This window comes from Acanthisitta chloris, unplaced genomic scaffold (genome assembly GCF_000695815.1).
Source record: "Acanthisitta chloris isolate BGI_N310 unplaced genomic scaffold, ASM69581v1 scaffold29292, whole genome shotgun sequence".
Classification (NCBI taxonomy): domain Eukaryota; kingdom Metazoa; phylum Chordata; class Aves; order Passeriformes; family Acanthisittidae; genus Acanthisitta; species Acanthisitta chloris.
The window spans coordinates 38,415-59,634 of NW_008661965.1; the positions used below are offsets into that span (position 1 = coordinate 38,415).

The window sequence follows — 21,220 nt, forward strand, 5'->3', positions numbered from 1 at the left end:
TCCATCTTCTTTTTTGCACTCTGCCTTTTGGGTACACACTAAAACAATTACTACACATGAAATAAATACCTGCAGGAGGGTTTAACAGTGATAAAAAACCAAGCCTGTTCAGATATGTCAAAGATTTGCTGAAAACCAAGAAACAATAACAGACAGTTTACTGTCATCATATGAGCATTGCTCAGTTACGGTACAGGTAATTTGTATAATGAGTGTCTTTGAACATGCAACAGGGTTAATCCAGAATCTTGACAGACATGAAAGACTAGCAAACCTTTTATCTTCTCCATAATTTTCTCTCAAAAGAGCATTTAGAGCCTGAACTTAGAGAAAGGTTGATAGTAGTAAAGGCTAGTCTGGAAAAGGCAGCAAATGTGCACCAAAGAGAGAGCCTGGAACTTTTTGCTGTCCATGCAAGGCATTCACTAGCCTCACAAATAACAGAAAAATCAGCACTGCTGGGGCTTTCACAAGGAGATGAGGGTGTCAAGGGAGAGGCAAAAATCCATCCCGCAGGCAGCGAGTCTTAGGAACCTCAGAATGCTGGCAATGGCTTCATTAGAAACCAGAGAGCCTCCCTATGCCAAGAACAGACACTAAAATCTCAGACAGTTAATGCAAGAACAGGATAGAGAGGAGTGAGAATATTCGGAGATTTTGAAAACATACTCTCACCAAGTGTGGACTGAAAGGTTCTCAGAAAGGGCCAAATGAAATATTTCACTTCAGTGTTGACATTCTTTTAACTAAGACTAATTTCTAAACTGAAAACAACTCACTGAAATAATCAAAATTCCCATTTTTACAAATATTAGCACGGGATGTTTCAAGAATTTCAAAACTATTTTCCTTTTTGCCCCCTGAATATAACAAGCAAACCTCCCCTTCCAGCAGGGAAAGTGGGGGTTTAGACAAATCAGCATTTTCAAGTGCTGTCTTTATTCAGAAAGCTTCTGACCATTTATACCAAAGACATTTTTCATAGTAATTTACTGCTTGTCTTAGGACAAATGAATTCTGAAGTTCTATGTCTGCATCAGCTATTGACGCACACAAACATATTCCTCCAATTATTCCATATGCAGCAGTGCCTCACCCTATTTCATTTTTATAACTGTGCATGCTTAACACATTCCTTCTTTGCAATGTCCAAAACTATCTTTGCATTCTCAACAAGAAACATATTTCTCATTCACACATCTTGGGCCAAACCCAGATGGTATTAGTTTCCTACAAGGGTATTTCCTGTATGTCTGAATTGTCAACACGGCTGTGGATTGCCATCATTCTCCTCTTATAAACAGATTCTAGTCATGGAGAGCAAACCGTATATCCTACACCACCCTGGTTTTTCCACTTGGCACATTGCATAAAAATATTCATGTCTCTCTTCAAATTATTAATATTTTTCCTCACTATTTTAGTTGAGAGGTAAAGACAAGATCTATACGAGTGATCTGCAAAAATGCTTGATTAGTTTAGCTTCCTCTGGTGGAAAAAAATCTGGATGTCGCTGGATTTATTTACTACTTGTTTTCAGGGAGCTGGCAAATTACATAGTTTTTTTAAGACTTACTGAAAGAACTAAAATCATCTGGTTACTCAAACCAGTATGTGAAGGCCAAGCTTAACAGCAGCAGTGCAGGAAAGTTGCACACTGTCCTTGCTGCCCTCGAGCTGCACAGCACCTGAGGCACTGGGAGGCTGATGGGATTGGCAAAGCACCTGTGAGAAAAATGCTTGGGCAGTATCAGAGAATTCAGATCCTTCTTTTCTTCCCAGCTCTCATTCTGTACCTTTTCAGAAATGAAGGGGCAATGCTTACATGCGTTTCCAGCCCAGGTACAAACATGATGCACATGCACAATTTTTGTTGAAAAAAAAATGCAATCAAATTATTTTCTGTATTTGTCTAGCTGAATTTCTATCAGGACTCCAACAAGTGTAGCCCTTCCATTTCAAACAGTGTTTTGATTTTGGATAACAAATACAATTCCAGTGCTCACACTCACATGTGGAAGCTTAAAACTCAGTAGCAGATGCTGAACCTCTAAAAGGGTTTTCTGTTGGCATTTGTGCCAATAAGACAAGACTGTTTACTTTATAGAACAACTGAATGGACAAAGAACATAGGTATAAACAATTTCAGTGTTGGAGTAAAAAGACATAACTGAGTTGCCCAATCTTCAGCCAGTACTTATGTTGCATGTCTACTGGTAAAATGTTGAGGAATAAACTTATGGAGCTTCTAAGAACACAAAGTCTGATTTTGCCTATTGCATTTGGCATAATCATTCATGAGAAAACCAGCAACATATGCAACCAGCACTTGCTTTGAAGATATGACACATTATTATCGAACTATGCTGAGTGCTGATGCTAAATATAGGCTGAAATATGCCTCTCCATGCATCCAGATTTCAGAATCTCAAAGTTCTTTGGATGTTAGAGAACAGAATAGCATTTGCTTTGTTGCTAGAATTTGCACAAACGTTCTTTGGCAACTGAAAAATAGTGACATGTTCCCATCTCTTGGTGCCTGAAGACAAGTCTCATATTCTACTTGGGGTTTCTGCCTTCAGAGATTTTTTATGGAGAGAGTGCTCAGGCATTGGAATGTGCTGCCCAGGGAGGTGGTGGATTCACCATCCCTGGAGGTTTTCAAGCTGAGACTGGATGTGGCACTTAGTGCCATGGTCTAGTGACCACGGTAGGGTTGGACTTGATGATCTTGGAGGTCTTTTCCCATCTGGTTGATTCTATGATTCTAATACTTAAATACATAGCTCATGAGATTGTACCATTCCCCTTGCAACCAGAAACAGCAAGTTTCTGCTCTAACAGGCGACAGTTCAGTACTGAGAGCCAAAGGAGAAAGGCAGAATTGTTTGTAAGAGTATTGTCATCGTGGCATCTTTCCATTTGCATCTCTCTTTTTTTGAAACTAGTTATTTTTTAATGCCTACAATTAGACAGATCAACATTTCTGGTTTTAATTTAATGCAGAGAGTATGATAATTACTGTTATTCTGTTCTGAATTATATCCCTAAATTTCCATATGAAGTGGTCACGGTAAAACAGCATGAATTTGTTTTCCATTATCAGTGTATCGAATCTGTTGTAGGTTCGTTCATTTTACATAAGCACTGTCAAACTTGCTCTGTGTCACCATACATCCTCTTTTTTCCCTCTCTCGGCACTAAAGAAAGGAAGTCTTACTGCTCATTTTAAAGTGCTGTAGAGTTTCTTGTGGTCATTTATGAGGAGTCTTAATTTAGCAGGTCAGGGAGATCTCTGCACCATATCTGAAGGGCCTACAAGGAGCAGGAGAGGGACTCTGTGATGGGAACTGCAATGATAGGACAAGGGGTAATGGTTTCAAATTGAAGGAGGGGAAGTTCAGGTTAGATATTAGGAAGAAGTTTTTTACAGAGAGAGCAATCAGGCATTGAATGGGCTGCCCAGGGAGGGGTTGGATTCACCATCCCTGGAGGTTTTCAAGGGATGAGCCTTGAGCAACCTGCTCTGGTGGGAGGTGTCCCTGCCCAGGGCAGGGGGTTGGGACTAGATGATCTGTGAAGTCCATTCCAACCCTTAAATTCTATGATTCTATGATTTTCATTTCTCCATAGCATATTTTTATCTTTAGGAATGACAAAAGTGACAGCAGAGATTGACTGAAATGTCATGCCATAAAAAAAGCAACTTATATATTGAATTCTAATTCTTTGTCTTTTGACAACTCTCTGCCATTAGATCTGTATTTTAACCAAAAAGAAAAATTCTATGAAACATGAAACTGAAAAATAAAGATCAATTTTATATCCATAGTGAAGGAATAAGAGCCTGAGAAAACCAGAACAGATGGCTGAAAGGACCACGGTCAAATTAGAGTGTTGGTAGGACAGTAAATCACTAGTAAGATTAACTTGTATTGTTCATGTGTTTACATACAAATAATGTTAGGTAGCGTTGAAATGGGGTGTGAGTTTAAAAAAAAAACATTCTTGATTGGAAGAGGTGAAGTTTTGGTGACTGAAAGAGAGTTTCCAAGTCTCTTGTCATCATGTCATGTATTTTTGAACGCTAATGGAACATAGTCTGTTCTCTGTGGGGTATCATCTGAGCCAATTTTATTGGACTGCCCACTGAAAGAGAGTTGTAAAATTTGCCTTTATCACAGAAGTGGCATGGAAAGGTGGGTAAAGCTTAAAAGCAACAGAAAGAAGGAGGAAAAATACAAAGGTCATCAAGTCCATTCTCCCTATTAATGAAGGATTTTCATGGTCAGTAAATTTCTTAACACTTACTGCATTCTCATTCACTGGAAGGAAGCTTTCTCCCTTTCCTAGAAGGTAATTCTACAACACAATAGACCTCAAACCAAAGCAGCTGAAAACCTGTCAGGAAAAGACAGTCCATAGTGGAAGAATGCTGAGAAGTGTAGGAGAGCAGATATGCCAAATAAATAAATAAAGACCAGAAAGTGGAGGCATGCCAGGGAAATAAGAAGGAGCATGCTTATTTTTTACCTTCCCATCGTGGCCTCCGCTGGTGAACCACTCACTGAATTGCTGGTGGAATGTAAAGCTTCCTTGAAAATAAATCCAGCTGGGGACAGAGGTGGAATCACCACCTGTGTTCCCAGAGGAGAAATGCTGCTTACAGCTCAAGAGGCCTCTGTGGTGCAGGAAAGTGTGTAATTCACACCTTCCTGAGCCAGCTTTACTGAATGCAATAATCATCTGGTCTTTATTTGAATCTCCCTCTTCCGGGACTGATTTCCACTGTCTTCTGTTATTCCAATTCTCCTAAAGTAGTGCAGTACATAAAGTTTCCCAGTCCAGATGCAGACCTCACATGGGCTCATGGCCACCTCCTTGCAAGCACACTCACAGTCCTGTGTCACTCTGCCCAAAACCTCGCAATTATTGGCGGCTCTGGGCAGTCTCAAAGCTTTCAGCTGCTCCAAACCAATAACTGGGGGAGCTGTGAAAGCAGGATTCATATTGTACTAGAGGAAAGTGAAGGAGGAAAGCTGTGGGTTTCTGTTGGGTTGGTGTCTGCATTTATAAGTTTCATGCATTTTCTTTAGGAGGATGGGAAAAAAGAATTGTATTATCAGGGGACAAGGATTGTTATTGGGATTAAACTAAAGACTTGCCCAGCAGAACAGCAAAATCTGGAGTTAGGGATGAAAAAAAATAAGTACAGAGGACTAGGACTGGAAGTGAAAGGTCCTGCATTTAGTGACTGGTAGAGAAAGGTCTGTGAAGGAAAGGAAAAGGAAAAAATTATCCCCCCACATAAAAATTTTGTCTTTGCTGCAACAGGAGAAGAAAAAAACACTCAGACAAAAAAACACTTAGCAAGTTCTATTGCTATTCTTTAGATCTCAACCCATTTTTATTTCTTTCTGTTCAAGTTATGGTCACTCCAAAGTTCTTTTGCAGGAAAATTATCATAGAATCATAGAATTTTAGGGGTTGAAATGGACCTTACAGATCATCTAGTCCCAACCCCTGCCCTGAGCAGGGACACCTCCCACCAGAGCAGGTTGCTCAAGGCTCATCCAACCTGGCTGTGAACACTGCCAGGGCTGGGGCAGCCACAGCCTCCCTGGGCAGCCTGGGACAGTGTCTCACCACCCTCACAAGGAAACACTTCTTCCTAATATCTAACCTGAACTTCCCCTCCTTCAGTTAAAAAATTATTTCACTGAATTAAAAAAATACGAATTATGTTGCATTATAAACTTACATGTGCAATTCCTGTGAATGGTCACTCTGACTTCCCCAAGTGCAGAGAATCCCCATTCAAAATCCATGCAGAAGTGTCTTTGTGAATCACCTTCTTGCTACCTGATGATAGGTCTGTCCCTTGGACCCACTGGGCACTAAAGGAGTGGGACATCATTGCTTTATTGTGAGTTCAATTCTCCTGTAAAAAATGAACTAGCATTTAAATACCACCACAAACACCAGAGCAGAGAACTTCGTGATGGATGCACTTAGGCCATTTTCAGATAAATCCTGCCCTGCACCTAACAGAATAAAAAGCACCTCTAACTTCAGTAGGATTTGTGCTTAAATTCCAAGTAAGAGTACAGCCCATTAAGTAATTTTCATGTATAAATTTAATTGCAAAGTATTCCTGTATCTAAAGTTATTTTAAAGTCAAATCAAAATAGTGTATTTGTTAAAATCAGTAAAAAATACTGAAAATGTTTTGAAAAAAAATCCCTTAGATAACTGCAAAACACTTTATAAATAAGGAAAAAAATGTGAAGCTCTGCAACACAACAGGAAAAAGGAAGTGCTTTGGAGATAGGGTCTAGTGTGTATACTATGCTGAGCCATGACATCAGTGCAATTATTTTTCCCTAAGGTAAATGTCTTATGTTACAAATTCTTCCCTTGCCAGAGGCCTCAGGCCCCACAGACAGCAAAGCACTTGAGCTCTCAACACCCAAGAGATCTAACAGGAGCTCTGCTCCTATAACCTAACCTGCAGCCCGATCAACTTCTGTCTCTCTCAGTCTGGTTTTGTTGCTCCCTTTCCCCAGTCAGGGGCACTTCCCTCCTGTGCCTCTCCAAACAGGTGATGCAGCTTTGAAAGGCAAGGTGTGCCCTGCAGCTGACCTTTTACAGGCTTTGATTTCTGCTCTAGTCAAGTTTCTAGCCTGTGCTGAGGCCAAATTTCTAAAATATGTTGATTAAGGAAATGCTTCCCACTGAAAACAATACCAGACACTGATCCTCAACCCTACTGAATCTTCCTGAAGATTGAACACACAGTAATGCATATTGGTTTTGCTATTTATTATAGAGGAATTAAACTAAATTAAGGGTGATCATACTACTTCGACAAGTTAGTCAGCATTTGTCCTATAATAATAGATGAGAACAAATGATATAAAGACATTACATTAGAGTTAAAATATCAAGTTACTGTTGAATGTTGGTGAGACACTGTCCCAGGTTGCCCAGGGAGGCTGTGGCTGCCCCAACCCTGGCAGTGTTCACAGCCAGGTTGGATGAGCCTTGAGCAAACTGATCTAGTGAGGAGGTGTCCCTGCCCAGGGCAGGGGGTTGGGACTGGATGACCTGTAAGGTCATTCCAACCCTTAAATTCTATGATTTTATGAACGTGCATATTTTAAGCACCTTTTACAAAACGTTGCTACTCCTTCCCACCATGCGAGTGGGATTGTCCAGATGAAAAAGCTGTTAAGTATAAATACCATTAGTTTATAAGTATCATATAAGTAAGTGAATTGTGAAATCAATTTTAAGGAAAACTTGGAATATGGTACCTACATTATTTACTATTAAGGCACACAGTAATGGAAAAAATAGTCATGTCTGGTTTTGCTTACTAACATTAATTACTACTAAGGTACTGTAATTAAGGGTCATATTTACAATCTGATCTATTTTAAATGAAATAGTTAAAGCATTGCTCTGTATTTCTTTGTATTTCCTACAGGTAATAACAATATATTGGCATAATTAATTGGAAGCATGTCTGAAAAACAACTGCAGCATGTGTGTCTGTATTATAGAAAAAGTATAATACCTTAATAATATAACCAAACTTATGTCTGTAATATCAGAGATAAACCAGAGTACAGTTGGGAGCACAGAGATTGAAAGCAGAGCTAACTTCTACAGAGTGGCTACATGAAAATTGCACCTCTCCATAAAAATTCAGTATTTATGAGCAACAATTATTTCTCTTGATCTAAGTTAAGATACAAAGTGGATTATGTTGTGCACTTAAGATTTTTACAAGTGTAAATATAACAGGAATTACCATGTAAAAAGAAATACCAAAAATATTCTTCAGCTGAGAACACTTACTGGAGTCATAGACTTTCAGAATCAACATAATGTAGCTAACCAACAGTTTCGAACTGAAAAGTAAAGAAACACTTTGTTTATCACCTGCAATTCATCTTTACTTGGCTTTGTACTAACTTAACAGAATTCTGATGAAATTAATTTTGTGATTGTGGTCCTAAACTACACCAAACTGGGGTTTAAAGATCCTTTCCCAGAGTTCCTTAGCTGAAACTTATCATCTGGCCCAAGGAAATCCGGTTTGAAGTAAGTATAGAACTGGTGCAAAACATGCACAAGCTAAAGAGCAGCATAGGCAGACAACAGTGTGAGCTTCCAGATTGAGCTACGACAGAAATTTCACATTGGCCCCAGTCCACAGTATGTTTAAGTAATTAATACTCATTTCAGCCAACCATCATTCCTTGTCTTCAATAGACATCCCAACGGAATACAAAGATTTGACTCATTCTTCTTGCCCTTCCTTATACAACTGACAAATATTAATGGTTATTCCATCAAATAGTGTAGTGCAGAATCTCATACAAGCTACTATGTCATCTACAGCTTCGTGGTTGCATCTGAAGGGAAACTGTAAAAGAAAAGGCTGTCAGTAAGTTCCTAAGCTGCCAAGAAAAGGGTACAGATATTTGACAGTTGGCATCTACAGGAAAGACTATAGAATCATAGAATCATAGGATCAACTGGGTTGGAAAAGACCTCCAAGATCATCAAGTCCAACCCTACCATGGTCACTAGACCATGGCACTAAGTGCCACATCCAGTCTCAGCTTGAAAACCTCCAGGGATGGTGAATCCACCACCTCCTTGGGCAGCACATTCCAATGTCTGAGCACTCTCCCTGTAAAAAATCTCTTCCTAATATCCAACCTAACCCTCCCCTGGCAGAGCTTGAGTCTGTGCCCTCTTGTCCTGCTGCTGGTTGCCTGGGAGCAGAGACCAACCTCTTGATAAAAAATAGTAAAAAAAAAAGAAAAAATCTGAAGCTTTGCACATAATTATTCAGTTTGATAGTACCAGAATGACTTCTCCTAGGGGATCTTGCTGGATATCTCTCATTTACCCCACAACATAAGAGACAATGCTACAGAAAACTATATGTACTTTCTGGCTGTGGAAGCTATGGAAGTTGGGGCAGTGATTTTGCCAGTTAGTGATAAAGCTGAAAGTACACATGAACAATTAGTTCCCCAAACCAGAAAAAATAAATATGGAAAAACTCAGCTGGATTTCTAGTTGACCATCAGCCAACTAATGGCTTGATGCCGCACTGATTTCAGTATCTCAGAGGGATATTTCCAAAGTTTGTATTAAATGTAGGAGTAAAAACTCTTTTTAGAACAAACTGTGCCTGTCTGAGTTTGAAAAACAGCAGTGTGACTTTTTAGGGAGCAATAGGTACATTCTACAAAGTAATACATGCAGTGGGACAGAACCACGCGACAGCAATGAGCAGAAATCGTGGCCTGATCCTATGAATACAACTTGCCATAGTTACCACCTTGCAGGTCCTGTGCTCATTCCTTTTTCAAATGTTTGCTTCATGTGTACTTCAGTAAAAGTTCTTAATTTAATTTTCAACAACCTCACTCTCCCACTGCGATGGCTGCTGCGGCACCAAGAGCTAACCAAAATCTTCAGCTTAGTAACAGAAAGACCTTTTCTAACACTTTCAATAACTCACCTTGCACGGCAGACCTAGTGTGACTCACTGACATTCCTGGGCCCTTAAATGAGCTGAACTCATCTCTCAGGAGAAGAAATAGGACTGTCTTTGTCTGGGCACAACAGATAGAATCATTCGTCAGGAATCTTTGAAATATGCCTTACTGTTCCCAAAGCAACTGGTTTGCCTCCCTTTGCTTCAGACTTTATCACAGCAACTTGGTCAAAACTCTTAGAAACTCAAACAATAATATCTACAATCAGCTCAGACTCAGCTGCAGAATTATTTTTGGCTCGTAAAGGAGAAAGAGCTAGATTACCAGTGCCTTCCTTCATCCATGATGACTGCAACTGATTTGGCAGCTCTAACTAGACTTTTCCAAACTAACCTCCCTGATAACCCCCTGAAATTCAATTTTTCTAGCAAACAAACTAGCAAATTTTGGCTGCCTCTAAATTAGCAGGATCCAGATTTCATGGTACAGATCTGTTGGTATGGAAATCTCTTGACCTATTTACATCTCCGTTTCTGACTCAGGTTTCTCTTTGGTGGTTGTGATTAAAAAGGAAGTACAGCAATCATGTTGAATTAAAATAAATTAAAGCTGTGCACTTTCCCAATTAGGCCTTTTGTGGGATGACTTTAAACAGGAAGACAGGCCCATCCATCACTCTGAAGTGCAAATACATTTTAAGAGCTTCGTTCTCTCTTCTAATTTACCGTTTCATAATTAGTTATCATGGGTGTGTTTAGAGTTGCAACACGTTGTCTCCTTATGGGTGCAGAGCTGGAGCACTTAAATCTACAGCAGTTACTCGTTTTGAAGGGGTGGCAAACCTTCAGTTAAACTCCAAACCAGCTATCACCTGGTGAATAATCAGCTATATGAATTGAATTTGAATTGCTAATTATGTACTGTGTTTATTTCTGTGCTTCAGCTTCTCTTCCCTGCATTACCTCAAGAGCAACAAATGAATCTAAGTCTTAGTCTTCAGTTATACAAAACCAATTTTAGGCATAGTAATATTAGATACATTTTTAGAAGCCAAAAAGAAAATTGCCTTCTATTTAAGTCCACAGGGTCTCTGCATTGTCACAGTGCATTACATGGATTGGATGCTTAACATAGAACTGCACTAATCTTTATGGCAAACGTAATAACAAAAGAAAGTTGTTCTGAGATTTTTCTATTTTTATTTTCAAAAATAACAAAGACCTTTCCAGTGAGGGACCACATGTAAAACTATGGCTTCTCTGCACAGAGACCAAGGCTGCTTATTACCTACAGTACACCAGCTATGATGAACAGACCACCATAGTTGTGACAACTGATGTTGCTGCCTCCAGGGTAAAACAAAGGTTTACATATTACACAAGCAATTTAACTGTTTTCTAAACATATTGCCAAGACAGTGGGAGTTGGCAGCCAGCACTGTGTTTTAGGTTTTGGATACTTGGATTAGAAGTGACTGCTGATTATAGACCTTTTTATTCGTCTTCTACGAATTACAAGCAACCTAGTAACCCAGCAAAGAATCCTTCACAGCACTTAAACTTGTCTTCATGGCTTCCCAAAGATTACATACACAAATCACTCCACAAAAGTGGCGTAACAGACTTGTGCATAGATAACTACATAAGGCAATTGTCTTGTTCTAACTCTTAAAGACTTCCCCAAAGTGAAATGTTTTATAATCCTTTTTGTGCAGTAGTCAGGAAAGAAATAAAAGAGTTTGGGCAAAGATTATCCACAAGAAAGAAAACTTTTTTTTTTTTTGGGTTCCAGCTGAAACACAATAAAGAACATAATTAACTTCACAATTCTTTGTGTTTTTCATTTGACTGCAGGGAGGAGATGAAAGAGGACTGTTAAGCCTTGCATTCCATCCCAATTACAAGAAAAATGGAAAGCTGTATGTGTCTTATACCACCAACCAAGAGCGGTGGGCTATCGGACCTCATGACCACATCCTGAGGGTCGTAGAATACACAGTATCCAGGTATCAGTAGAAGTCTAAAATTCACAAATTCTCTATTTCTCAGCAACCTTTGCATTTCAATATTTCCCATTTCTAAAATGAACTGTGAAGTTTGCAATGTATATACTTGGGCACTTGCAGAAAAAACTATTGCTGATTTTATTTCAAACAGTAGTTTTGGAATGCCAGTAAGTACAGTGGTTTTTTTTTTCCTTTTAAGACTTTTTTTTTAGTCATTCTGTCATTTTTAAATTATAATTATTTCCTACTTATTGTGCATAGGTGGCAAAATAACTTTTTGTGAATGCTGGAAAATTGAAATTTCTCAGAAATAACTGTTTGACATTTTGCCACCAAGTTACAACATCCATATCTCAAAGTATAATTTGATGGAGTCAAGTTTATTTCTAGAAAGCAGAGAAGAACAATGATAGTGAACTGTGAAAACTGTGTTCATGCCTTTATCTTACAGGAAAAATCCACACCAAGTTGATATGAGAACAGCAAGAGTGTTTTTAGAAGTAGCAGAACTACATCGAAAGCATCTAGGAGGACAACTTCTCTTTGGCCCAGATGGTTTCCTATACATTTTTCTTGGAGATGGCATGATCACTCTAGATGACATGGAGGAGATGGATGGTTTAAGGTACAAAAATTATCAGTGGATAGACTTCTATTATTGTCTTCTGGTTTTGCACATTATTTGGGGTCAGAATCCAAAGTGATCAGCACTTGTCAGAACAAATCTTACTCCTTCTTCCTTTACTACATAATCCTACTATTTTCAGTGCCTGGGTTTTAGCAAACTGCTGATTTTCAGAACAGTTTGATTGCTTAAATACATCTTGTAGCTCTGTGCTATCAAACCATTTAATATTGGAGTCCTCAGCAGGAGATGCAATTTTATTTAAGCACAGGTTTGGCTTCTGTTTTTCAACCTATTATTCTATCAACAAGACAACCATATTGAGCAAACATTTGAAAAAGTGTCTACAAACACATACCAGAATCAATAACAACAATGCATCACTTATGGAAAATGTCTAGAGAACATATCAAGAAATCCTACTTTGATTCTACCTCTAGGATTTTCTCAACCTGCTATTTTTCTCTGTTTCATTATGCTCTGTTAGAGTTGCAAAATTTGTCTTAATTTAGAGACAGTGTTGTAATGAGTCTTAACAGACCTAAAAAGGAGTTGCTGTGCTCAGAGGCCTCTCTGGCTCAGTAGAATTGCAGGTGCTCCTGTGATTTTCAAGTAGTTTTTAAGTATAAGGATATATTTAAAACCAGACTAGAGGGCAATTCTAATACTTGGCTTTAAACTAATGTAAAACAAGGGGAGATTGAAACAGTTTAATGATGAAGAGAGATAGAAAGGGATCAATTTAAATATCGCATCTTTTCATGTTTATAAAAAGAATTTTGATGCTCTTGTACTCCAACTTCTTTCCTCCATCACAATCACGAACCTAAGGTAGAAGAACATTTTACTCTCTCCTGTGTCATATAACAAGAAGGTTCTGAATCCTTACAGAAAAATACATCTCCATTCGAACAATATGATTTATTTCCTGCTTTTTTCTTTCTTTTTATCTATTTCTATATAATTAAACTTTGGATTGGACCTTTCTTTCTATATAATTAAACTTTGGATTGGACTGTGACTAGAAATCATTGAATGCAAGAGTGGGATTTAAAGTGTTAGCAAAAAGATCTATGTTACTACAAAGTGATAATGTCCATAGTAACTCTAGAGGTCTGGATCAGGAACAGTGTGGTCAGCAGGACCAGGGAAGTGATTCTTCCCCTGTACTCATTGCTGGTGAGGCCACACCTTGAATCCTGCACTCAGTTCTGGGCCCCTCTGCTCAGGAGGGACATTGAGGTGCTGGAGCAGGTCCAGAGAATAGCAACGAGGCTGGTGAGGGGACTGGAGCACAAGTGGCATGAGGAGAGGCTGAGGGAGCTGGGGGTGTTCAGCCTGGAGAAGAGGAGGCTCAGGGGAGACCTTCTCACCCTCTGCAACTCCCTGACAGGAGGTTGGAGTCAGGTGGGGGTTGGTCTCTTCTCCCAGGCAACCAGCAGCAGGACAAGAGGGCACAGACTCAAGCTCTGCCAGGGGCGGGTTAGGTTGGAGATTAGGAAGAGATTTTTTACAGAGAGAGTGATCAGACATTGGAATGTGCTGCCCAGGGAGGCGGTGGATTCGGTGAGACTGGATGTGGCACTTAGTGCCATGGTCTAGTAACCATGGTAGGGTTGGACTCGATGATCTTGGGGGTCTTTTCCAACCTGGCTGATTCTATGTCTATGTCTATGTCTTCTCTAAGAGTACAAAAGAGTTAATATCCTTATGTTTGAAGCCATAAAACAATGTTGATATTTGGAAAGTTGTTCTTATGATCAAGTTGCTTCCCAACAGAGGCATTCTAATATGCACATAACAAGGCAACACATTGGCCAAACTGAATCTTTGATAGGTTCTTCTACTACTCTTTGAAATTGCACATACCACAAAGTCAATCTATCTGTGATTAATCAGTGAAGTGAGTGGTTTATTTTGCTGGCTCTCTATAGTATTATATGGATTAAATACACCAGTAAAATACTTTAAAAATACCAATTATTTTACCCTCCAACTTTCTTAGTGATTTTACAGGTTCTGTATTGCGCCTTGATGTCAATACTGACCTGTGCAATGTCCCTTATTCCATACCACGGAGCAATCCACATTTTAATAGCACAAACCAACCTCCTGAGATTTTTGCACACGGACTCCACAACCCAGGCCGGTAAGTAAGCTTCCATTCAACTGAATTACTCTGCAGCAGATATTGTTTTCAACCAGAAATATTTTATACAGTCAGATAACAACATTTTAATACTGAAGGCACTCATGAACTTTTTTAATCTTCCACTCCTCCACCTCTACACATAAGTCACAGTGAGAAACAAATGTACATTGGCAAAGGGAAGAGAGAAGAGTGTGCTCAACTACTACAAGTGACCAAAATGACAGAAAAGAAGTAAAGGATTTTTGTTTTTAATGAATAATAAAATGATTACATTAATGAAAGAAGAGAGCTTAAAGCAGAGAGATGGGAAAGTACAGCTGAGATGTGAATCTTGACTTGGGGGAAAAAGGCACGTGGAAAAGGAATGAGAACATCTGGTGATATCTAAACAATAGCAAGGAGGAGAACAATGCTTTAACTAAACAACACATCATTTAGCAAATTAGGTGGGTGGTAGAGCTGAAGTGACATTTAAGGTCATGGCCCGAAAAAATGAGAAAGTCAAGTTGTTCAGATTAGGAGTTGATTCTTGGAGTTTTTACCAGTCCAAAATTCCTACACCATATAAGTCAATGCAGTTAGCTTGGTTAAAGTACTATTCATTTCAGGTGCTATAGAGCAGTGTACATTCTATCTTTAAAATGTGATGCTTCATACTATTGATAATTGTATGTCATGGACTCATTTTGTGGATTTTTACTCTTTTTTGGTTGTTTTACAGGTGTGCTGTGGATCGCCACCCCACAGATGTAAACATCAATCTAACCATACTTTGCTCAGATTCAAATGGAAAGAACAGATCTTCAGCAAGAATCTTGCAAATAATAAAGGGTAAAGACTATGGTAAGTTCCATCCAGGGTAAAGCTACTGGGAACAGTTTACATGCCCATTGAATAATATATAGGAAGCAGGAGAGAACAGATAAAGGACTTCATGTTTGTGATAGGAAACTTATAGCACAGATAGGACAGATAACCTACCAAAGACAGAACTTATGAAAATTTCTATCTTCTTTTTGAGGTAGAACTTCAAGGTACAAGGGGATAAGCGATGGACAAACTCCCCAAAATTTAAAGGACTCAGTTTTATTCTTGGTGTAGAGTATCATGTAACTAAGATTTAACACATATGCCAGTTGCTAGTCTGTCAGAGATCTCACTGTTGCTGCATATATTAGCTCATAAAGAAAAGATTTTGGAATATTAGGAAGTGATGAAAATGTATTCTTAGTTATTACCAAATAACCTTTTAAGACAGAGAATGGAAACCTCATGTAATGTGCCTCCTATCATGGAAAAAGTGAGATAGAGAACAACAGAACACAACCAAACAGGGAAATGATTGAGCTCTGATTAAATGTTGCTAAAAATAAGAAACTTCGGAAAATGCACTATGCTGCTACTTCATAATAAATTACTAGTTTAGATTAGATTACAAAAAGATAAATATACTCAATTAGGGACTTGAAAAAATGAAAGTGTTTCATGTTCTCACTGAATTAGTATGATTGTCAGTCACAACTGTAGTGTAATGTTTAATTTGGATACTCACTTGGATCACTTGCTAGTTCAGGCAAGCAAGGTGAAGGTTACTCTGAGCTATCATCTACCTTTACTGACCACTTAGCAGCTCGTCAATTCATGATGGTAAAATGTGAGAGATGCCAATGGTGTGTAAAAGGAGCTGGAGAGGGACTCTGTGTTAGGAGCTACAGTGATGCAACAAGGGGTAATGAGTTCAAACTGAAGGAGGGAAATCTAGGTTTTTACTGCAAGAGTGGTGAGACACTGGCACAGGTTGCCCAGGGAGGCTGTGGATGTCCCAGCCCTGGCAGTGTTCACAGCCAGGTTGGATGAGCCTTGAGCAACCTGATCTAGTGAGGAGGTGTCCCTGCCCAGGGCAGGGGGTTGGGACTAGATGTTCTGTAAGGTCCATTCCAACCCCTAAATTCTATAAGTCTGTGAACTCCTGGAATGTAGCATTTTCTGGTTTTACTCACACCCCTAGTTCTCCCACCTGTACTTTACATAAAAGCAAAGCAGCTGTGCTGGCTAGTACAGCAGTACACAATAGTGTAATGCAATTGTGCTACTGTAGTTATTGCATGTATTTTCTGTGTCCCTTTTACAAAAGCCAAACCAAAGAATAATATTTGGTTAACCACTGCTCCAATGGAATTTTGACTGCATCTTTATTGCAGAGTAAACTAAGCAATATTGTGTCTATCCAGAACAGCTTGCCAATATTAATACTAGGCTGTGGGTCAATTGCTTCAATAAAAAGAGCCCTTGCTCTTGTAGAATAATCTGGGAACTGCATTGATCAAAGACTTGCAGATAGCCCTCTGCCTAAAAAATAGTTCCTGTAAAATAAAATGGTCTATTGGCTGTGGCTTTTCTTTAAAATTATGCAGTTAGCATGTCAAATTGAGCCTGCTTTTGCCCTGAGCTGTATGCGATCACATGAATAGGACCATGTACACTGAAACTGCCTTGAAGAATTATTTGATAGGACTAAATTCTGTGGTCTTGTGAAAAAAAAGAAAATATAGAAATTGCAACTACAACAGCATAAAATAAATCACCACAAGAAGCTCCAGCCAGCAATACTAGTGTTTGATGGGATGTAACACATACCATGTTTAAAACTGTGATTTTGAAAGCGTTTCTCAAACCACTGAAAGGCTTTGAAAAGAAGTTCTGCTTTAAATCCCTGGAATTTCTGCCCTTAGATACTGGACTTCACAGTTAAGGGGGTTTAATTGTATTCCTGAAGTTCAGGAGATCCATTCTGCAGACTGTATTGACAACCTAGCAATTAAGAGCAGTAATCAGATCAGTTTCAATGGAAGCCCAAACTAATCCTTACCTAGTTTTATTCTCGCAGCTTGTGCACATGGAAAAAGCAATTACAGCCTCTCCCATTGAAATCTCTAATGGATTGTTTCACAAACAGACTCTGTGGTAATTTTCTGCCTGTTTTCTTAATGTTTCATTTCTGGCAACACAACTTGAACTTTGTGGAATCTTTAAATGGAATCAACCTCTTTTCTTGAAGCAATAACATTTTGATAAATGTGACATCAATATGAAACTGCATATGATCTAATGCTATGGTAGTTCCTTTTTAGAAAGTGAGCCTTCACTTTTAGAATTCAAACCATTCAGCAGTGGATCCCTGGTTGGAGGATTTGTCTATCGAGGCTGCCAGTCGGAAAGGCTCTACGGAAGTTACGTGTTTGGAGACCGCAATGGGTAAGTCTCTCACAACTCACTCTGAAACCAAAATGTGTGCAAGGGGTTTTGAGTCACTCAGCTTCCTGGATAAAGGAACACCAACAGTCTTGTATATTGTGTGACTTTGCCAGTTTAGCAGTGTGAAAAATGCAGATTAAAATCTAGATTTGGAAATAAAATGGCACAGCATTCCAAATGAACGGTGACACACACAACATACCTAATCCTTGGAAAACTACAGGCACAGACTCACATCATGGTGCCCTTCAGATTTTAGTTTTACGTGTGCTTACCTGCATCTTTTACATTATGATGGGAATAAATATTGCTCATGAAAACTGTTTCCCAAACAAACCGGTAAGACACTGAAAACCTTTGGGGTTTTATGGAAACATCATTGATGGAGAAACAGGAATGTTTCTTTCATGAATGGGCACAGTTTCCCCATGCCAAATAACTGACTATTCACAAATGGTTTTATAGTATAGCCTGAACCTAACTTTGCAATGTTTGAATGACTGGATGGCTTTAAGCATTTGAAAAATAACAGGCAGGAAATTATAAGATAATCAACTGCACAGATTATCTACAGAGCTACTTGCAACAAGTGTTTACTTATTTATCTGGGCAATGAAAACTATTCAAAATGTAATAAAACAATTTGTTTTGTGTGTTTTTGAATACAGAAATTTTTTAACATTGCAACAGAGTCCTGCAACCAAACAGTGGCAAGAGAAACCTCTCTGTCTTGGCAACACTGGCTCATGTAGAGGATTCTTTTCAGGACCTGTCTTGGGATTTGGTGAAGATGAATTAGGTAAATACTAAAAAAAAAGTTCTTAAATCTTAAGGTTTATCAGTACTGCCTGCTGAAGTATTCCCAATGCCAATAAATGTTTAAAAAGGAGGCAAACTTTCCTTTGCCAAAGCTGTCTGCACTGCTCTCATCTACACCTCAGCAGCCTTGAAAGAACCAAGAAGAGAATGGGTTGCTAGAAGGCCCAAAGTTCCTTACTGTCTCTCACAACCCATGAACTGTGTCACTCACTGTGACACTATGTGTAATATACTTGTTTTTATTCCCAGCATTCCAGACTTTATTTCATGAGCAGATCCCCCTCTTCTCCCTTCCTCCTGAATTTTATTTTTTCCCCACCAATTCTATACTATATGAAAGAAAAAAACACTCATGCTAGAATATTTTTCACATTTTAGCACCAATTTGGGGAAAGTGCTTACATAACTTTTCCAATAGCTGTGATTCTGTTGTATATTTCAGTGACAAGTGTTTCTTCTGAAGTGTTTTTTAGTCTCATTTGGCAAATACTGCTAGATCACATAAGTCATGCACTCGACATCTTAGGAAAGGAGAACTAATTTATTGCATTGGTTTCTCTATCAGGTGAGATTTACATATTATCAAGCAGTAAAAGCATGACACAGCCTCACAGCGGAAAACTCTACAAGATCGTTGACCCAAAAAGGTGAGCACTGCATTTCTCTTTAGGATCAGCCTTTCCTTCAACAAATTAGAAACTGAAAGGTAACTGCAGTTCTTTCCATGTGGCTGAATTATGCAATACTGACATTCAATGAAAATGGAAGTTCTCGATGCAAGAGGTTTCCCAAAAGCTAATGTACCAGCAGCAGCAAGCAGAATGGACTCGCTGTCTCCTACAAAGTGAATGTCAGAGCAACAGGGAAGCAACCAACACTAACTTCAGGGAATTTTTATGCCTTGACATCATGCTAAACTCTGGCCACTTTCCCACCTAGATGCATATTCATAGAATCATAGAATTTTAGGGTTGGTCTCTTCCAGCCCAATTGATTCTATAATTCTATGATCTTTTCTGTTGTATAGGAGATACAACCAATGGAGAGTATAACACAGATGACTCAGTCCTCCGTGGGTGTGAGTTGTCACTGCATAGTAGTTTTCAACATCCTTCCATACCCCTGCATTTACCTGTCTCTCCCTGGGCAGGTTTGGAGCACCAAGGAAGGAAATCCTCTGCCCTTGGACTGTGTGCCAGAAATAAACCAAATTCTTTAACAGCTGTTAAAGCTTCCAAAAGGCTTATAAATCCCACTCAAGTGATTTATAAGACACAAAATTAATAGGATTGGTCTAATTATTTTGACTACCAGTTGTAAAATGAGGATAAATGAAAATTATCAAAGTTCCTTTAGATGTGATATTTGCAGAGCAGTTAGAGCTATGAAAATATTAGGGAAACTGGAAAGACTGCACAAAGCCAGTTCCCAACATGAGCCAGGTGCCGCAACAGCAATAAGAGCTGATGACTAGCAGATACTCACTTTAGATGGAGGAATAGCATTTTCTTCATGATGGATCTTCCTGCTGCATCAGACCAAGTCTGTGGTGTGTAAAGGTAGCACATCCACCCTGCAAAAGTATCAGAAATTAACACAAAATGAAACAGCCAACAGAAATGAAGTTCATCAGGTAATTACTTTGACCCCCATCATACCCTGCAAAAGCAGCTGCCTATTTGTTCAGCATCTCCTTCAGCATGTTTCTCCATTAGAATCAGATACAGCGAGCTTTGTACCTCTGGTTTGGCTGTTGACTGCTTAAGAGAGGAATTTATTTTCTTGTCAGAACTTAAATTCTACAGATTGTTTTTGGGACAGTCAGTGGATGCAACACTCAGTTCATGGAACTGGATGTATGCTGCACTATAAGTTACAGTAGAGTTCCAGTGCTTTTTAATTCTACTATCACACAACTGTAGCAAATAATTTGGAAGCAGATGTTACTGCAGGTTAGTGCAGTCTGTCAGTCAAGGTTATTATGTATGTTTTATTTATGCTTTCTGGTATTAAAAACATTTTTTTAGGACAAAACTTGCCATTCTTACTGGGATTGTTTAGTCTGTTGGTGTATGGTTTTAAGTGAATTTTACACCCTAAATCCACTATTAGTATCTAATTACATGGGGCTGCCTTGTTTGACCTCAGCTTTTTGTTCTTGTTACCTCTTCCAGTAGGGTGGTCTTCAGCTGACATACCTGAAAGGCCAGACCTCCCATTGCTGCACTCATGGTTGGCTGTTTTCATGCATGGAAAAGGGTCAAGACTGTGTTTGGTTACTGATGAAAGTAACCAGAAAACTATAAAATACTTTTGTAAATTGGCACACAGTTGAAATTAAACAGACTGTGGCAAAGGGATACAGTTTTTGGTAACACATTTTAGAAACATGGGATAATTTTCATTAAGGCAGAGTTTTGAGTTTTGCTGTTTTTCAGTCTCACACCATTGCAGGCTTTTAAGGGAAAGATAGAGTTACGCCCACAAAAGAGCATTGCAGCTCTACTGACTATTTCATGCTAAGCTCATGGTGCATGTGTAAACAGCTTTAAAATTTCTTGTCTTTGGTAAATGATAATGCAAAGTTTTATTAACAAAATATTGGTATTCACAGGCTAATATATTTTGCATGCTAATATTTTGTTGCTTCTTTTCATGACTTCCTCACAGTGTCCATCACACTGATACAACAAACACACGTGTACACCCTAGCACAGTCAGCTCTCTGGAACACAAAATAAAGATGCTGGAACTGCAATGATAGGACAAGGGGTAACGGGTTCAAACTGAAGGAGAGGAAATTTAAAAAACGTTTTTTACTGCAAGAGTGGTGAGACACT

At 38.9% G+C, this 21,220-nt stretch overlaps 1 protein-coding gene across 1 annotated transcript in view; it reads left to right on the plus strand.

The window, feature by feature from the left end:
• The window catches only part of HHIP (hedgehog interacting protein), a gene marked incomplete at its 5' end in the record, with an annotated part of 65,284 nt that overhangs the window by 32,104 nt on the left and 11,960 nt on the right, over positions 1–21,220 (plus strand). The window contains 7 exons of the mRNA XM_009070393.1: positions 11,378–11,529; positions 11,981–12,154; positions 14,160–14,303; positions 15,028–15,149; positions 17,438–17,561; positions 18,230–18,360; positions 18,946–19,027. Of these exons, the coding sequence (XP_009068641.1) occupies positions 11,378–11,529; positions 11,981–12,154; positions 14,160–14,303; positions 15,028–15,149; positions 17,438–17,561; positions 18,230–18,360; positions 18,946–19,027 (929 nt within the window). The remainder of the gene's footprint in view (positions 1–11,377; positions 11,530–11,980; positions 12,155–14,159; positions 14,304–15,027; positions 15,150–17,437; positions 17,562–18,229; positions 18,361–18,945; positions 19,028–21,220) is intronic.